Below are 20,677 nucleotides of genomic sequence, written 5' to 3'. Positions count from 1 at the left end.
GAATGTGAACATTTTATTAGATTTACACTTGGTTGTTTAAGCAAGAGGTTGAATTATATGCTTTTAAAAAAACTGAAGTTACAGCATAAGAGGCATGAGCAGGTGTTTTCTGAGGTACAACAGTCAGTAGGAAGATAGGTAGACAGGGAGAAAAAATAAAGGGAGGTGAACGTGAGAAAATTTTACACAAAGATTACTTTTCAGATGAGGAGAAATAAGATGATGATGTCCTTGCTTGTTGAAAATGGACAAGATATAGTAGTACATGCAATATGGATATTTTAAATACGATAAACAATAATGCATCTGTGTTTTGTGCCAAAATGAAATTCCACATAATTAAATACTCCATTGCAGATTAATGAATATTGCTGTACAGTAAAATTTAAAGTTATTTTGAAAAGACTAGATAATAATGATATACAGTCTTTAGTAAATGAAATAGAATATGACTTAATTAATGAACGGAAGTGGTAGTAATTTGACAGGTAAGTAACAATGTTCACCATAAGGAGAAAAGAATCACGGAAGATAAATATGATAAGATATAAAGTCATGTTAAAATTGTTTTAGGCAGAATGGGGGAGTAGTGGGAGATCTCTGGAAACACAGAGAGAGACATGTTATATTTGAGAAAGATACGAGGTGGAATCCAGAATTTTCGGGAATGGTGCTGCCATCTGGAAAGTAGAAGTAGTAGATCTTTGCTCCACTAGGTGGCGAGAGCTGCATATCTGATGAGTCAGTGTGTGGAGTGGCATTCAGCTGGGAGGACGTGTTGGGTGTCCACAGTGATTTCCGTAATACTCAGTGTTTGGTGTGTGGCGATTTTACGATGGATCTGCGAACAGAACAGTGCTTGTGTATCAAATTCTGTGTGAATCTCGGGAAAAGTGCTACGCAGACCCTTGCAATGATTCAACAAGTGCTTCAGGGACAAAGCAACAATTGTCTCAGTGGAAGAGCCCGGGCTCTCCAAGACCCAAAAAAGCGAGACAAGTGAAGAGCAAAGTGAAGAGCATGCTCATCGTTTTGTTTGATGCCAATTCGTCCCACCCAACCAAACAGTGAATTCCACGTACTACTGTGACGTTTTGCAACGGCTCTGTGAAAACGTGCGGCGACAATGGCCCAAACTTTGGCGTCAAGGGAACTGGCTGCTGCATCTCGACAACATGCCCTGTCACACGTCCTTGCTTACCAGGACCTTTTTGGCAAAAAAGAACATGGTGGTTGTACCCCGCCCACCATACTTGCCATATCTGGCACCTTGTGACTTTGCACTATACCCAAAACTGAAACTCAAGTTGAAAGACCATCAGTTCAACACTCTAGAGAGGATTTAAGAAGCATCACTGGCAGTGATTAACACCCTCAAAGAACAGGACTTCCAGAAAACGTTTGACCAGTGGCAGAAGCGCTGGGACCGGTGTGTACGTGTGGATGGGAACTACTTCGAGGGTGATGGTGACCATTAGTCCAAAGGTAGGGTCTTCAACAGATGGCAGCACCAGTCCCGAAAATATTGGATAGCACCTCGTATGAAGGAAGCAGAGTGGTTTAAAGAATTAAGGAGAGGAACATAAATTGTTAGTTATAAATGAAGAAAGTGTGTAAAGCAGGTAGTTTTAAAATTTTATAAGGAATAGATAGAGATATGAAAAAGTTTTATTCATCGATAGCAGTGTTTTTGCTACAGCATGCAGATAGTGTAGGTGTGGATGTGAAAGAAGTTTTGAAAGTACTAAAAAATTATTTACTGAGATAATAGTTGCAGATTTGTATCAATACTCCACAGTATATTTTACAATTATTACGTGGGAGGACTCTTCTTGTCTTTGATACAGTGACTTGAAATAGTTCAGCGAAGTAATACAGTGGACAGCACATTTACTGACAAAATTTGATTTTGTAAAGTGAAATAATGGAGACAAATATATTTCAATGTAATGTTTTTTAATGGACAATTTCAAGGAATCTGAATGAAAAATCACTTCATTTATCTGCAAATACTTTGAAGCAATGAAATTAATGTAATAAAAATTGCATTGATAATGGAGGTCTTTCACCTGCAAGTAAAATGTGTGGATGTAGATAAAAGGTGTCAATTGATCTATTTCACAGGGCAATGAAAATGTATACATTCAGTGACCATTCCAGAGGGAGGCAATGTCGAGTCACGCTTTGCCCTGACATCAGTAAATATTACAATTTATCACCTTTTTTAATTTTGCCTCCATGTGGCTGACAAATGTACATAAGAAGACTAAAAGCTAGATCCTTAAGTTTGTTTTTTGTGTCTTTAACATGTCATCACAGAGTCTTGCTGGTAAAATATTATGACTAGACAAAGAAGGAACATTCTATGAACGTAACAACAAAACAGAGAGTACAAAATAGGTACAACATTAACCTATAAAGGGCACAGTGGTAATCAGAGACAGTAAAAGCAGACTCCTTTAAAAGAACTACATGGAGGAACTAACAGCAACAAACAAAAATACTTCATCAGTAGTCACACGTGATATGAACAGGTGGGTTGCAGATGAATGAACAAGGTAAGAAGTAGCGTGGCTTTAATGAGTCCGAAGCAAGTGGTGCTGTATTGGCTGTCTGTAGTGTATGTAGCTGCAACAAGCAGACTTTGCAATAGCTGCTCTAAGTGGAGTGGGCACTGACAATCTCTATCAACATTTGTAGTGGCAGTAATGAATGAATCAAGTTTTAATTATTTATCATGTGATAAGTCTTGCCCAGGCAATTTCATATGGATTTTCAATTTCTGTCTCAGTGGATTCTTGTTTACTGTGACAAATATGCCACCTCCCATTACCATTAGCCTGTATTGTCCATACACTCTCCAATTGTCCCCCGAATATCTCACTGCTGTCAGTTTCCAGTTTAAACCAGCTTTCTAAACATAAAACCATATGAGCTCCACAGCTTTTTAGGAGTACTTTCTTGCAAATGATTCAGCAGTTAGTCACTAGTATTTTAGTACTCTTAACTATATCAGACATTTCACTGAATCTTATACTGACACTTCTGTCATCGTTTCCTGGACTGGATGGAGAACTGCTATTCTAAACAACCCTTGTGTACAGCCCACATATCACTCACTACCTGGATATCAGCCTCTTATGTATAATGCTCATCTGATCCATTTCGGGGCATGCGTAAGTTCCTAACCCTATGGCACAAGTCAACCTTTAGACTGAAGATTGCATGAACAACAGTTGGTGATGTCGAAAACAAAGAGGGCAAAGCTTAACTTAAATTTTGCTGCAAAATTTCATTCAATCATGATTCTTAGAGGTCAAGATCAGTACAAAAGGCACTACTAACAATGACAATGATGTGGGGAAAAAAAAAAAAAACAGAAAAACACTGATAAACGCAGGAGAACTTTCTTCATAATATACCTCTTTTTGAGTTGGAGTTTTACTATCAGATGACATAAGAGCTGTCAAAAGTTGAATAAATTTCTGCAAATCATTTATCAGGTTTTTAAAACTTTCGCTGTTTTTATCTGGTTCAGAAGATTTTTCCACACTCATCTTAATCCCATTAAAGCAACTCTGAAGCATATAGCACATAACCTGGAAGAGAGACAGTAGTTTGAAATTTCAATAATGTACTTGCATAATATCATTTTGGATGTTAGCTGTTAAAGCATAATTAATATTGGAGTATTACCTTACACAATTAAATTGTAGTACTTAGCAAACAAAACAGCATTTAGTTAGTTTCTTTTTTCTGATAATTTACAAAAATGTTTGATACAGCACTGAATGCACTGTATCTTCAAATTTTATTTCTTCCTGACACTGTTAGTTCCATACATTTCTGCTTGACAGCATGAACAAATGAGTTATTCCAATGGTCAGCATGGAGATATATATAGTGCGGAACATGCACAGTGTTTATGGTTTCAGGAATCCAAATCCGCTACTATCAGAGACAATTCAGGACTAAACATTGCAAGCCACCACCTCAAAGGCAAACTATTATAAATTGGTACAATCCTTTCACCGAAACTGGCTACGTATCACATAGGGTACTGGGTCAGGGTTGGCCAGCAGTCCCTGATGTAGCATCTGAACAAGTTTGCCAGTCATACTTTCTCACACAGTAATTGAGCAAATTCAGTAGTCTTGCATTCGTAGTCCGGGTACACCCACAAGATGTGCCAGTTTAGAACTGAATGTGGCTAGTGTTGTGGGGTGGAACGTATAACGGAAACATCAGTTGTTGAAAGTCTACAAATCAGAACTGTTGGAAATAACAGAAAGTGACTGTGGCAGTGATATTTTTCATGTCTAGTGCAAAGTGAGATCAAAAGTGCGCGAGAGTTTTTTTTAGTCATGTGTTGTTTTTTATCTTTGCTGTAAGACTATAGAATCTCCTAGTTTTTGTTACTTCTCTGTTGTTTTTAGTTTTCTTCTCAGTGTGAGTTTTTCACGAATAAATTGTACTCCGTTAACTCATTATACCGGACGGCTACGCAATTATTTGTTGTAGGCTAGTCGCCTACATAATTGGTGACCTCCGATTAAGGAACTTTAAATCTTCCGTTAGCTAAGTCGAACATTAACTGCGGAAGCAATGACCGACGACGGCAAACGATACGGTTCGATAACGGAAGAAATTCATAGGCTTCAGGATGAGATAGAAACTTTACAGTTGCATATTTCGAAAGATATGAACTTAAAACATATACCGGACCAAAGGAATGACGTTGGTTCAACAACCATGGCAGCACAACCACAGCAAGTAACAGCAACGGAAGTACCCGTTGGTTTCAACGCTTCACCAACTCAACGGTTGCAATTACGAACGCCCCCATTCATGCCTTCTCAGCCACACACATGGTTCGCGGCAATGGAAAATATATTTCTACAACAAAGAATATTCAGTGATCACGAGAAGTTCACCTTGGTGATAAGTAATTTGGACCATCAGACCTCAGTTTTGGTATCTGACATTATAGTGAACCCGCCTACTGAAGGAGCATACTGTAGACTGAAAGAAGAATTAATTTCTCGGTGTGTGAAGTCAGTCGACATCAGAGTCAAACAAGTACTGTACCAAGAGAAACGGGGAGATAGGACCCCGTCAGAATACTGGCGTCATTTACGCAGCCTGGTAGACAGATCGACAGTCTCTGATAGACTGTTACTCCACGTATGGCAACAACAGCTACCAGTGCAAGTAAGAACTACACTAGCTATATACGACGAAAGATCAGTTGACAAGCTGCTGCTCGCCGCAGACAGAATCTACGAGACGCACGAGCCTACTGCAACAGTCGCAATGACGTCGACAGATGCCACGTACGGTAACTACCGTTACCAGCAAGACCAAACTGACGATATAACAGTAAACTGTGCCGCGGTCGCATTTAAAAATTGCAATAGATGATTTGCGAGCGCAACTAAGCACGCTACAACGACCACAAATTATCTTTAAGCGCAAGAGAGACCGGTGACTGTGTTTACAGACCACAAACCCATAACATCGGCTTTTAAAAACACCAGTGATAAATGCTCACCAAGACAGTTCCGTTATATTGAGTTCATAAGTCAGTTCACGACAGATATACGCCATTTAAGAGGCGCAGAAAATTTAGTGGCTGACTATTTTTCACGTATTTGCGGGATTTCAGAAATTATAGACTATGATAAACTTGCAGTGGAACAGACCAAGGATGCAGAGCTACGACAGCTGTTAAACGACCCGTCTACAGGTCTGAAGTTCGAGCAAATTCTGGTGCCTAACTCCAAGCGGAAGCTGTGGTGCGACTTTTCTCAGGGCAGACCAAGACCATTCATTTCAGAAATATTGCGCAAGGCGGCATTCGACAGTGTCCACACACTATCGCACCCAGGAGCCAACGCTACAATAAAGCTGCTGACAGACCGCTATGTGTGGCCTTCAATGAAAAGAGACGCGCGCCTTTGGGTACGTTCTTGCATTCCTTGTCAACAGAGTAAAGTAGGACGACATGTGCGTGCTGATATTGGAGATTTTAAAGGTACCTCTGCTAGATTCGCACACGTTCACGTAGACCTGGTTGGACCTCTCCCACAGTCAGAGGGTTACAGATATTTGTTTACGGCCATAGATAGGTGCACAAGATGGGCAGAAGCAACTCCAATAGTCGATATTTCAGCCGAAACTACTGCTAAGACGTTTCTGTGTACATGGGTTGCCCGTTTTGGATGCCCCCTTCATGTCACAACTGACCAAGGACGTCAGTTCGAATCTACATTGTTCCTCGAGCTATCCAAAATGTGCGGTTTCCAACGCCACCACACGACTGCCTATCACCCTGCCAGTAATGGTATGGTCGAACGATGGCACAGAACACTCAAAGCAGCATTGATGTGTCATCAAGAGAGATGGACGGAAGCATTACCATTAGTGTTGTTAGGCCTGCGGACAGCTCACAAACCCGATATTGGTGCATCAGTTGCCGAGATGGTTTACGGCGAACCGCTACGGATTCCTGCAGATTATTTAGTACCAACCTTACTACCTGGATCAGAGTGCCTCACACACTGGGTGCAGCAGCTAAAACGTCACTGCACAAATATACGTTGCCCGCCACCTTCTCGCCATGGTAACCGTAAGGTGTTTGTACACAAAGACTTGTACAATTGCTCTCACGTAATGTTGCGAACAGACTCAGTCAAATCGCCTTTACAACCACCATATACGGGCCCATTTCAGGTGCTGAGTAGAAATAAGCATACCGTGGACATAATGTATAATGGTGTTCCGACAAAGGTATCGATTGAACGTGTCAAGCCAGCATGGGTTTTACCCTCTCCGACCTCTAACACCACGCCTGTGCATCAACACCTGATGGACGCAGAGCATACCCAAACACCGCTCAGTACATCGTCTGAGACAGGTGGATCACCACCACAAACAACAACGTCACCGCCCCCGAGACATCCGACGCACACCAGAGCTGGACGTCAAATAAAATTCAAGTATCAAGATATCCCTGGGGCTCCGCACTTTAAGGGGGGGGCTGTGTGGCAGTGATATTTTTCATGTCTAGTGCAAAGTGAGATCAAAAGTGCGCGAGAGTTTTTTTTAGTCATGTGTTGTTTTTTATCTTTGCTGTAAGACTATAGAATCTCCTAGTTTTTGTTACTTCTCTGTTGTTTTTAGTTTTCTTCTCAGTGTGAGTTTTTCACGAATAAATTGTACTCCGTTAACTCATTATACCGGACGGCTACGCAATTATTTGTTGTAGGCTAGTCGCCTACATGACTATGAAAAAGAGCACAATTTTGTTTGGAAATGTTTAACAAAAGGCAGACTGAAGATGATTTTCTCAATAAATTTGTGTTCAGTGATGAAGCAACTTCCCATACATGCAGAAAGAGAATTGGCATAATGTTCTGATATGAGTGAGCAGAAACCATGCCAAACAATCAAACACGTACGAGACTCATCTAACGTAAATATTTTTTGTGCTGTAAGCTGTAACCAAACATACAGTCCTTTCCTTTTTTGATGAGTCAACCGTAACTGGTATATCATACCAGGACATGTGTGAACCTTATCTAGTGCCTCAATTAATACAGGACATGGGCACAGAACTTATTTTCCACCACTTTATCATCATGAAGTTGCTGCATCTCTCTGTAGGAATGTGCTGACTTGGACTCGACATTCTCTGTATGTCCATCTTTTTAGCGATGGTTGTGGGACTCGGCTGTTCAATAGAGGATGTCAAATTAAACACCTTTCAGCTTTCAGTTTCCAACCTTATTTCATTTGGCAAACAGTTTCAGCACCATCTTCAGGTTGTGAAGGAATAATCTACCTCGCCCTAACTCGTGATCAAAACAGGGGCCAGCAATACTGGTATTAGTAGATATTTGCTACAGTGACCACTTCAACTATCACCTGCCAACTGTTAAAGTGGTCACTGTAGCAGATATCTAGTAATACCAGTATTGCTGGCCCCTGTTTTGATCACAAGCAAGGTAGATTATTCCTGCACATCAGTCAGGGGCCCGAAGATGGGGTAGTAAAATGCTAGAACTGGTTGCCAAATAAAATAAGGTTGAAAATTGATGGCTGTACAGGTGTTCAATGTGGGATCCTCTGGACTGGACACGGTAAAGCAATATCCTGGACACCACAATCACCAGATTTAACTCCAATGGACGTCTCGGGGTTACATTAAATACAGAGTCTTTGTTCCCACACATCAGGGAATCATCGACAAATTATCACAATGAATAATAAATGCTTTTGCCACCAAAAATCGAGACTTACTTCACAGGATTTGGCAGGAAATTGATTACACATGGGGCATTTGTCCTGTTACAAACGATAGCAACACTGGACACTTGTAAGTAAAACTTAAAGATATAAATGCTTTCAGTGCTGGATAAAACATTTCTGTAAGTTATTTACCTTTTTCTCAATCAAAGGCTACTTTTGTATAACTAACTTGTAGACACTCCAAATAAGCCACCCAAATTTAAGTTATTTCTCCTGAAAGAACTGCATAGTAGTGAGAAATGATTTAATGAAATCAATGAATCACATGGGCCACATGCATAGGTAAACATTTCTCTGATTTACTTTACACAACTATAGTGGTTGTCAGTATGGTGTTTACATGCATTAGTACATATAGCAAAATGAGTTGCAAATAATGAGCAGGCAACACACACTGGATTATAAATCCAGATATTTAGTTTAAAACAACCAAGGACCCAGTTTTGATTAATTTGTGAAATTAGTTTTTTTTTTACATGGTTAAAATGTAAATCAAATTACCTCATCAGGAACTGGAAAGCTTCCTGAAATGTCAGCAGCAATAAATTGTAACATTTCATTAAGTATGTCATAACTTCTAATATCAATACACTTGCTGAGATAAGACACTTTTTTTGTCCATTTTTCAGTTTCATAGGTAACAGCAACAGGTGGCATAGATTCCTGTAGACAAGATACTGCTTGAACCAATCTCAGTTAGATCTTACAAGAAGTTTTTCTAAATGTACACAAAACAAGGCAATAACAATGTTTATTGCTCTCAGGAGTGATGGAAAATAGAAAAAGCAGGCCACATTTTGAAATCAAACAATAACTTACATTAGAAATTACCTCATGTCAAAGAGTATTCAACAAAGAGAAAGAATGACTGGAGAAGTGCATAAACAAGTATTTCAACGATAACAAATTTTTAAATGAAAGTGCTTGCTTTTCCATATTAAAGGTGACATAAAAAAAAAAAAAAAAATCATTGGTTTATCTTACCATTCCCAACACATTGCGCAGATATGGCATTCACAGAGCTCAATCACTGTCACTTTGTAAAGCAGGCATTACATGGCCAAAATGTTCTGTCAGTGATGCCACCCTGAAATAACTACACTGAATAGTTACTATAAGTAGCTAAAACATAGCGTTATGAACTTGTGTTGTAATTTCCTTGTAGCTTTCATCAGAGGAAATTGGGATGGATTACTTTCAAACAACAGTCCCAGTACTGTTTGCACAGCTACGAGAGAGATGTTGGAAAGTTTGCTGTCTGGTAAGGTCAAAAATGCACTTATTTTTCAGAGTAGTCGTTTTCTCCAAACCTCCCCCTCCAACATTACAATAAGTGTGTAACATCTTAGAAGTGCAGTCCTATAACATCAACCAAAATATTTTCAGGCACTATTATTTAGCTGGAGAAAAAAATAACAACAATTGGGTGCCAAGCCTGCTGAACAGAGTGCCTGTTCCAATGATTTTTAACTTCAAAATCCTCAGTTTTTCACATTCTCAAAGTGCCTTTATGAGCTTACTAATTTTCCCGATGGAGTTAGACTTCTACGTTTTTAGTTCATTCCATTCTCAAGTAAATATTTCATCTAGTTGGTCCACCAGATTTTTTAGTATTTGGTAGTTATCCCTTTCCTTCTGCTTCAGAGATAATATTGTCTAATTATGTTTATAAAATTTCCCCCTGCCCTTCTCGTGTGTGTGTGTGTGTGTGTGTGTGTGTGTGTTTGGTTGAAACACTGCTGAGATAACAGTAATTGTATTTACTTTTGGCCAACAATCAACAACAAAAAAGGAACCGAACTTGCACAGCTTTTCACCACAATTAGTTCTTCATGTAAAATGTTTCTTGGTATTTCTTCTCATTTGCTATTGCTCCCCTCTTTCATTTGCTGATAATTTGCTGATAATACAGTATTGTACTGTGCACTCTTGCACTGTTTTTACCAGTCTCTGTAAGACCACCTTTATGCAGGTGGTTGTGGGACGGCAGCTGTTCAATATAAAATGCCAAATCAAACCACCTTCAAGTCTCTAAATTTCAGTTGTTATTTTCCCTGAGCAACCAGTTACAGCACTACATTATGCCATCTTTATTTTCATCAGTAGTTGCAGACCTGTCACATGTGGTTCAGCTTCAGATGTACCGCACATTTGAATTTGGCTAACTATTTCTCAAGTGTTTAAAATGTAGGAAGAGATTCCTTTAAAGCTTCTACTTACATACATTATTTAACTATTCAACAGATCAAGCTAACAGTTAATTTACATTACGGGCAAAATATAAAGGAAACATTTGAAATGATGGACATGGGAAAGTGGTAACAAGTGCTGGGCAATGGTGAGAGAGGGAATGAGGATATATTAGTAGACAAGAAGGGGTTGCAGGTGGCTTTCAGGGGCAGTAGAAAAACTTGGATCAATTTCTGTAACAGCCACAGAGTGGGCAGAAAATGAGGGCAAAGCACCACTGAGAGAGAGAGAGAGAGAGAGGGGGGGGGGGGGGGGGGGGGGGAGCAGAAACTGAGGACAAGGTCCAGTAGATAGGCGGCTGATAGTGGAGATTTTGTGACTATTTCCCTATTTCTGTATCTTAAACTCTTCTTTGTTGGTCCGTATCTACGAAAAACAATATGGGATTGTGGGTCCATTTTGATAGAAATATGTTTTGTTTATGTAATTGCTCAAACTGTTGTTGTTGTTGTGGTCTTCAGTCCTGAGACTGGTTTGATGCAGCTCTCCATGCTACTCTATCCTGTGCAAGCTTCTTCATCTCCCAGTACCTACTGCAACCCACGTCCTTCTGAATCTGCTTAGTGTATTCATCTCTTGGTCTCCCCCTATGATTTTTACCCTCCACGCTGCTCAAACTATCTTTGGCAAATTACTGCCATCTTCAGTGGGTTTCTTTATTCTAAAATATGAAAATTAACACTGTTACGTAACATTAGAGCACTAGGGAGCAGCGAAAGTAGCAGCTGGAGGTGTAGGTGTAGAAGACATCCCTTCATCTTTTTTGCACACTTCCCCCACTAATGTTCTCGCCATACACCACATTTAGTCTCATGTCAGAAGCCTTTGCCTGTATGTGTCGAGCTGAATGCAGGAAACTATCCCATTAGACAATACTGTCAAGCACATGTATGTATGTTCAGTGTACCAAAAGACACTCACTCAAAATCGTTATGATACCAGAAATTGGCAGATAGCACAGTGCAATAAAAAGTTTATGATCTGAAGCAGACAATGACTTACTTCAAAGAATTTTTTATGGCTACAAAACCATAGCATCAAGTAGATTTAAGTGTAGTCAGCACTCAACAGACTTTCACTAGGCAACCAACTGTTTCAAAAAAAGTAGAAAGTAGGAGTAAAGTTCTGTTGTTAGGTAGTAGCCATGGAAAAGGTGTGGCCCAGACCTCGCAGGAAAGATTGGGTGACAAGTACCAGGTCACAAGTATTTTCAAGCCCAGTGCATGTGTTGGCAAAGTGATGGAGGATGTAGGATCATTGTGCAAGGGTTTTGCAAAGCAGGATGATGCTGTGGTAGTGAGTGGAGTGTGGAACAGTATTGATAGGGTTCAGGGCTACAATACTGAGTGTGACCTGGTAAAAACAGCATCTGCAACGAACCGTACAGCTGGTGGCTTGGTTCATGCTTTCATGAGGTATGATCAGTCCCAATTGAACACCTCTGTCAGGGGCGTTCTATATGGAGCCAGATCAGCAACTTCGGGGGCTGCTTTGTCAGGCATAGGTTCCTGTTGATGATATTGGTGCGGGGGACTTTACAAGACATGGCCTGCATCTCAATAGGAAATGGAAGGGAAAATCGACTGGGGTGATAGCAAAATCTTTAAGGGGGGAGGGGGAGGGGGGGGCACTGAACTCAGGGGAAGGGGGAGGGGGGGCACTGAACTCACGGGAATACTTCTTTTTTGGGCTAAGATCCAATCACCCAACATTGATTGAAATTAAGGTTAATGAGAAGTTCAGACAGGCAGGTATACTAGAGATGTTAGAATATCAAAAAATTTTCATAACAGTACAGTGAAAAATAATGTTAGTATGTCACAAGATTCTCACATAAAAGCACAATGAAAATTAATAATAGTGTATTGCATCATAATGTTAGGGGATTAAAAAACAAAGCAGATGAGCTTCTTGTTTGGTTAAATGATTTAGAAAATGAGGGTGGAATCGATGTACTATGCCTGTCTGAACATCATATAGTCACAGGCATGGAAGTGGTAAATGTAGGTGGATATAAGCTTCCAGCACATGTAAGTAGAGACACTATGGAGAGAGGACGAGTTGCCATATACAGGGCTATTACAAATGATTGAAGCGATTTCATAAATTCACTGTAGCTCCATTCATTGACATATGGTCACGACACACTACAGATACGTAGAAAAAACTCAAAGTTTTGTTCGGCTGAAGCCGCACTTCAGGTTTCTGCCGCCAGAGCGCTCGAGAGCGCAGTGAGACAAAATGGCGACAGGAGCCGAGAAAGCGTATGTCGTGCTTGAAATGCACTCACATCAGTCGGTCATAACAGTGCAACGACACTTCAGGACGAAGTTCAACAAAGATCCACCAACTGCTAACTCCATTCGGCCATGGTATGCGCAGTTTAAAGCTTCTGCATGCCTCTGTAAGGGGAAATCAACGGGTCGGCCTGCAGTGAGCGAAGAAACGGTTGAATGCGTGAGGGCAAGTTTCACGCGTAGCCCGCGGAAGTCGACGAATAAAGCAAGCAGGGAGCTAAACGTACCACAGCCAACGGTTTGGAAAATCTTACGGAAAAGGCTAAAGCAGAAGCCTTACCGTTTACAATTGCTACAAGCCCTGACACCCGATGACAAAGTCAAATGCTTTGAATTTTCGGTGCGCTTGCAACAGCTCATGGAAGAGGATGCGTTCAGTGCGAAACTTGTTTTCAGCGATGAAGCAACATTTTTTCTTAATGGTGAAGTGAACACACAATGTGCAAATCTGGGTGGTAGAGAATCCTCACACATTCGTGCAGCAAATGTGCAATCCACCAAAAGTTAACGTGTTTTGTGCAATCTCACGGTTTAAAGTTTACGGCCCCTTTTTCTTCTGTGAAAAAAACGTTACAGGACACGTGTATCTGGACATGCTGGAAAATTGGCTCATGCCACAACTGGAGACCGACAGCACCGACTTTATCTTTCAACAGGATGGTGCTCCACCGCACTTCCATCATGATGTTCGGCATTTCTTAAACAGGAGATTGGAAAACCGATGGATCGGTCGTGGTGGAGATCACGATCAGCAATTCATGTCATGGCCTCCACGCTCTCCCGACTTAACCCCATGTGATTTCTTTCTGTGGGGTTATGTGAAAGATTCAGTGTTTAAACCTCCTCTACCAAGAAACGTGCCAGAACTGCGAGCTCGCATCAACGATGCTTTCCAACTCATTGATGGGGACATGCTGCGCCGAGTGTGGGAGGAACTTGATTATCGGCTTGATGTCTGACGAATCACTAAAGGGGCACATATCGAACATTTGTAAATGCCTAAAAAAACTTTTTGAGTTTTTGTATGTGTGTGCAAAGCATTGTGAAAATATCTCAAATAATAAAGTTATTGTAGAGCTGTGAAATCGCTTCAATAATTTGTAATAACCCTGTATGTTAAAATCTGCCGTAGTGTGAAAAATTTGGAAAGTAAAATATTTTTTGTAGAGCAACATATAGAAGTATGTGCATGTGAGCTTAAAGTAAATCATGGTGCTTTTATAATTGTAGCTGTGTATAGGTCCCCACTGGGAAATTTTCAGCTATTTTTGAAAGACTTGGATTCTTTGTTGTGCTATCTGTCAGACAGAGGGAAGCAAATTATTGTTTGTGGGGATTTCAATGTAGATTTCCCGAAAGAGTCAATAGAAAGCTTGACCTTGAATTATTACTTGGTTCTTTCAATTTGACATCAGTTATTGATTTTCCTACTTGGGTGGTATAGGAAAACAGCATACTGATAGATAATATTTTTATAGACCAAGATAAACATAATTTGTGTGTTAAGAAAGATCTGACTGATCATGACGCACAGCTAGTTACAGTACATGACATAACTCCCTACAGCAATGCATAACAGTCCTCCAAAATAGAGCATTCAATTAATGATTTAACAATTGAAAATTTTATAGAAAGCTTGCAACAGTTAGACTGGGATGAAGGGTACAGGGAACCTGATGCTAATTTAAAATTTAACCCATTTCATGATACCTTTATGCATACATCTGAAAACAACTTCCACTCTAGACAAAATCTTACCCCCTTCAATGCAGTTATAGTTATTGGCAAAGATGACATTACAAGCAGGCAGGACACCAAATTTCTTGGACTTACAATCAATAACACTCTAAACTGGAAACCACATATTGAGGCACTGTCACAAAAGCTTAATAAAACCTGTTACCTATTAAGATCATTAAAAGACACAGCAAGTGTAGATCCCTTGAAGCTGGTGTACCATACCCTGTTTGACTCTGTCTTGAGGTATGGTCTAATCTTCTGGGGAAATAGCTCTGATTCTCTCATAAACCACTGTTTCACAAGTTAAAAATCCTGTCACTGCCATGATTCTATATAATGGAACTAGCTTGTTTCACAGTACAGCACTTGGAATCCCTCCACAGAAATGAAGGCCGCCACACACATGACACCAGAAACAAAACCCAATTACAAATTATAGCTCACAACACAAAATTATATGCGAATGGGGTTAAGTGTATGGGTATTAAAATATACAACCACTTCCCAACAGACATAAAAACAAGCAAAAACCCAAAAATAATTAGAATTAAATTAAAGGAATTACTACTAAATCATTGTTTCTATTCTGTACATGCATTTCTTGAAACAAAATTTTAATTACTGCAAATAAGCTGTTTATTCAATTTTAGTTATCTCTACTTAGTAAGATAATTTAATCATTGTATCTTATTTACATTCTGTCTTTATCTCATACATGTATTCTGCTATGGGAAGTATGCACCACAAAATTTTAATTACTTGTAATAAGCTGTTTATTCACTTGTAGGTATATCTACTTAGTAATATAATTTAATTATTGTATGTTATTGATTTCTGACTGTATCCTTTATATGTACTCTGCTATGTGTAGTATGTACCACCACTGTCATCTGTCATCATACACCACCTTTTTATATTTTGTCTATATAACCTATATGTATTGAACTAGAAACGGTGGATTTTATATCTGATCATTTTAGCCGTTCTCTAACCTATATGTATTATGCTACGTGAGTTATGTACCATTAACGTCATCTCTGATCATACACCATCTCAATATAATTTTCAAATTGACTAGTCCTATATCATGATGTGCTTTGCTGTACGAATTGTATGATCTACAGGACCAATAATAAATAAATAAATAAAATGGTTTCCCAAAGAAAACAGTGAAATGTAATTGTAAGAAACTATCTAAAAAGCTATGGCTTACTAAAGGGATAAAAATATCTTGTAAACAGAAAAGGGAAATGTATCTTATAGGTGGGAGGAGTAATGATGCAGAAACAGTGAAACATTATAAAAACTACTGCACTTTATTAAGAAATTTTTTTAAAAAGTCCAGAAGTATGTGCATTATGTCTGAAATTAGCACATCTGATAATAAAATTAAAACAATATGTAATATTGTTAAAAGGGAAACAGAGCAACCGAGAGAACAGGAAGACTGTATTTCTATCAACCTCAATGAAAAGTTTGTTAACAAGAAGTCAGAAGTAGAAAATAATTTCAATCATTTTTTAAGTGTTGCAGAGAAAATAGGATCCAGCTATTTATTTGTAAATGCAACACAGTATATGGAAGAAGCAATACCTATGCAATTTGATAAAATTGAAATTCAACCCACCAACCCTACAGAAATTAGAAAAATTATAAATTCACTCAAAAGTAAAAGCTCACATGGAATTGATGTCATTTCCAACAGAGTACTAAAAGCTCGTTACCAACAGGTAAGTAGGATTCTCAGGCACATACACGGTGGTCCATTGATCATGACCAGGCAAAATATCTCACGAAATAAGTGTCAAACAAAAAAACTACAAAGAACGAAACTTGTCTAGCTTGAAGGGGGAAACCAGATGGCGTTATGGCTGGCCTGCTAGATGGCGCTGCCCCATAGGTCAAACAGATATCAACTGTGTTTTTTAAAATAGGAACCCCCATTTTTTATTACATATTCATGTAGTACGTAAAGAATTATGAATGTTTTAGTTGGACCACTTTTTTCGCTTTGTGATAAATGGCGCTGTAATAGTCACAAACACATGGTTAACAATTTTAGACAAACAGTTGGTAACAGGTAGGTTTTTTAAATTAAAATACAGAACGTAGGTACATTTGAACATTTTATTTCAGTTGTTCCAATGTGATAAATGTACCTTAGTGAACTTATCATTTCTGAGAGTGCATGCTGTTACAGCGTGATTACCTGTAAATACCACATTGAAGCAATAAATGCTCAAAATGATGTCCTTCATCCTCAATGAATTTAGTAATACGTGTAAGAACATTCCTCTCAACAGTGAGTAGTTCGCCTTCTGTAATGTTCGCACACGCATTGACAATGTGCTGACGCATGCTGTCAGGCATCGTCGTTGGATCACGATAGCAAATATCCTTCAACTTTCCCCACATAAAGAAATCTGGGGATGTCAAATACGGTGAACGTATGGGCCATGGTATGGTGCTTCGACGGCCAATCCACCCATCATGAAATATGCTATTCAATACTGCTTCAACCGCACGCGAGCTATCTGCTGGACATCCATCACGTTGGAAGTACATCACCATTCTGTCATGCAGTGAAACATCTTGTAGTAACATCGGTAGAACATTACATAGGAAATCAGCATACATTGCACCATTTAGATCGCCATCAATAAAATGGACACCAATTATCCTTCCTCCCATAATGCCACACCATACATTAACCCGCCAAGGTCGCTGATGTTCCACTTGTTGCAACCATCGTGGATTTTCCATTGCCCAATAGTGCATATTATGCCGGTTTACGTTACCGCTGTTAGTGAAAATAGAACGTGTGCAAAAAATCTCTCATCATCCCTTAATTTCTCTTGTGCCCAATGGCAGGACTGTACACGATGTTCAAAGTCATTGCCAAGCAATTCCTGGTGCACAGAAATATGGTACAGGTGCAATCGATGTTGATGTAGCATTCTCAACACCGACATTTTTGAGATTCCCAATTCTCGCGCAAGTTGTCTGCTACTGATGTGCGGATTAGCTACAACAGCAGCTAAAACACCAACTTAGGCATCATCATTTGTTGCAGGTCGTGGTTGACGTTTCACATGTGGCTGAACACTTCCTGTTTCCTTAAATAATGTAATTATCTACATCTACATCTACATTTACACTCCGCAAGCCACCCAACGGTGTGTGGCGGAGGGCACTTTACGTGTCACTGTCATTACCTCCCTTTCCTGTTCCAGTCGCGTATGGTTCGCGGGAAGAACGACTGTCTGAAAGCCTCCGTGCGCGCTCTAATCTCTCTAATTTTACATTCATGATCTCCTCGGGAGGTATAAGTAGGGGGAAGCAACATATTCGATACCTCATCCAGAAACGCACCCTCTCGAAACCTGGCGAGCAAGCTACACCGCGATGCAGAGCGCCTCTCTTGCAGAGTCTGCCACTTGAGTTTGTTAAACATCTCCGTAACACTATCATGGTTACCAAATAACCCTGTGACGAAACGCGCCGCTCTTCTTCTGATCTTGTCTATATCCTCCGTCAACCCGATCTGGTATGGATCCCACACTGATGAGCAATACTCAAGTATAGGTCGAACAAGTGTTTTGTAAGCCACCTCCTTTGTTGATGGACTACATTTTCTAAGGACTCTCCCAATGAATCTCAACCTGGTACCCTCCTTACCAACAACTAATTTTATATGATCATTCCACTTCAAATCGTTCCGCACGCATACTCCCAGATATTTTACAGAAGTAACTGCTACCAGTGTTTGTTCCGCTATCATATAATCATACAATAAAGGATCCTTCTTTCTATGTATTCGCAGTACATTACATTTGTCTATGTTAAGGGTCAGTTGCCACTCCCTGCACCAAGTTCCTATCCGCTTCAGATCTTCCTGCATTTCGCTACAATTTTCTAATGCTGCAACTTCTCTGTATACTACAGCATCATCCGCGAAAAGCCGCATGGAACTTCCTACACTATCTACTAGGTCATTTATATATATTGTGAAAAGCAATGGTCGCATAACACAACCCCCCCCCCCCCTCCAACCCCCCCCCCCCCCCCCCCCTCCCCCGTGGCACGTCAGAGGTTACTTTAAAAATGTCTGTAGACATCTCTCCATTGTGAACAACATGTTGTGTTCTGTTTGCTAAAAACTCTTCAATCCAGCCACACAGCTGGTCTGATATTCCGTAGGCTCTTACTTTGTTTATCAGGCGACAGTGCGGAACTGTATCGAACACCTTCTGGAAGTCAAGAGATATAGGTCTATAGTTTTCCGCATCCGCTCGATGACCCTTCTTGAAGACTGGGACTACCTGTGCTCTTTTCCAATCATTTGGAACCTTCTGTTCCTCTAGAGACTTGCGGTACACAGCTGTTAGAAGGGGGGCAAGTTCTTTCGCGTACTCTGTGTAGAATCAAATTGGTATCCTGTCAGGTCCAGTGGACTTTCCTCTGTTGAGTGTTTCCAGTTGCTTTTCTATTCCTTGGACACTTATTTCGATGTCAGCCATTTTTTCGTTTGTGCGAGAATTTAGAGAAGGAACTGCAGTGCGGTCTTCCTATGTGAAACAGCTTTGGAAAAAAGTGTTTAGTATTTCAGCTTTACGCGTGTCATTCTATGTTTCAATGCCTTCATCATCCCGGAGTGTCTGGATATGCTGTTTCGAGCCACTTACTGATTCCGTTCTCCGTAAGACCAGAACTTCCTAGGATTTTCTGTCAAGTTGGTACATAGAATTTTACTTTCGAATTCACTGAACGCTTCACGCATAGCCCTCCTTACGTTAACTTTGACATCGTTTAGCTTCTGTTTGTCTGAGAGGTTTTGGCTGCGTTTAAACTTGGAGTGAAGCTGTCTTTGCTTTCGCAGTAGTTTCCTAACTTTGTTGTTGTACCAAGGTGGGTTTTTCCCATCCCTCACAGTTTTACTCGGCACGTACCTGTCTAAAACGCATTTTACGATTGCCTTGAACTTTTCCCATAAACACTCAACATTGTCAGTGTCGGAACAGAAATTTTCGTTTTGATCTGTTAGGTAGTCTGAAATCTGCCTTCTATTACTCTTGCTAAACAAATAAACCTTCCTCCCTTTTTTTATATTCCTATTAACTTCCATATTCAGGGATGCTGCAATGGCCTTATAATCACTGATTCCCTGTTCTGCACATACAGAGTCGAAAAGTTCGGGTCTGTTTGTTATCGGTAGGTCCAAGACGTTATCTCCACGAGTCGGTTCTCAGTTTAAGTGCTCGAGGTAATTTTCGGATAGTGCACTGAGGATAATGTCACATGATGCTCTGTCCCTACCACCCGTCCTAAGTGTCCCAGTCTATATCTGGTAAATTGAAATCTCCACCTGAGAAAAGTTATGTGAAATGTATTCCAAATTTTCTCTCAGTTGTTCTGCCACTAATGCTGTTGAGTCGGGAGGTTGGTAAAAGGAGCCAATTATTAACCTAGCTCGGTTGTTGAGTGTAACCTCCACCCATAATAATTCACAGGAACTATCCACTTCCACTTCACTACAGGATAAACTACTACTAACAGCGACAAATGCTCCACCACCGGTTGCATGCAATCTATCCTTTCTAAACACCGTCTGTACCTTTGTAAAAATTTCGGCAGAATTTATCTCTGGCTTCAGCCAGCTTTCTGTACCTATAACGATTTCAGCTTCGGTGCTTTCTATCAGCGCTTGAAGTTCCGGTACTTTACCAACGCAGCTTCGACAATTTACAATTACAATACCGATTGCTGCTTGGTCACCGCATGTCCTGACTTTGCCCCGCACCCGTTGAGGCCATTGCCCTTTCTGTACCTGCCCGAGGCCATGTAACCTAAAAAACCGCCCAGCCCACGCCACACAATCCTTGCTACCTGTGTAGCCGCTTGTTGTGTGTAGTGGACTCCTGACCTATCCAGCGGAAACCGAAACCCCACCACCCTATGGTGCAAGTCGAGGAATCTGCAGCCCACACGGTCGCAGAACCATCTCAGCCTCTGATTCAGACCCTCCACTCGGCTCTGTACCAAAGGTCCGCAGTCAGTCCTGTCGACGATGCTGCAGATGG

General features: G+C 40.3%; 1 protein-coding gene across 1 annotated transcript in view; it reads right to left on the bottom strand.

The window, feature by feature from the left end:
* The window catches only part of LOC126092405 (cohesin subunit SA-2-like), a 192,768-nt gene that overhangs the window by 81,996 nt on the left and 90,095 nt on the right, over positions 1–20,677 (bottom strand). Inside the window, exons 8-9 of the mRNA XM_049907978.1 lie at positions 8,812–8,973; positions 3,423–3,599 (exon numbers count right to left, since the gene is read on the bottom strand). Of these exons, the coding sequence (XP_049763935.1) occupies positions 3,423–3,599; positions 8,812–8,973 (339 nt within the window). The remainder of the gene's footprint in view (positions 1–3,422; positions 3,600–8,811; positions 8,974–20,677) is intronic.

This window comes from Schistocerca cancellata, chromosome 7 (assembly GCF_023864275.1).
Source record: "Schistocerca cancellata isolate TAMUIC-IGC-003103 chromosome 7, iqSchCanc2.1, whole genome shotgun sequence".
In the NCBI taxonomy this organism is placed as follows: Eukaryota; Metazoa; Arthropoda; class Insecta; order Orthoptera; family Acrididae; genus Schistocerca; species Schistocerca cancellata.
The sequence above is the reverse complement of the archived record's forward strand: the minus strand, read 5'-3'. Positions and strand labels throughout refer to the sequence as shown.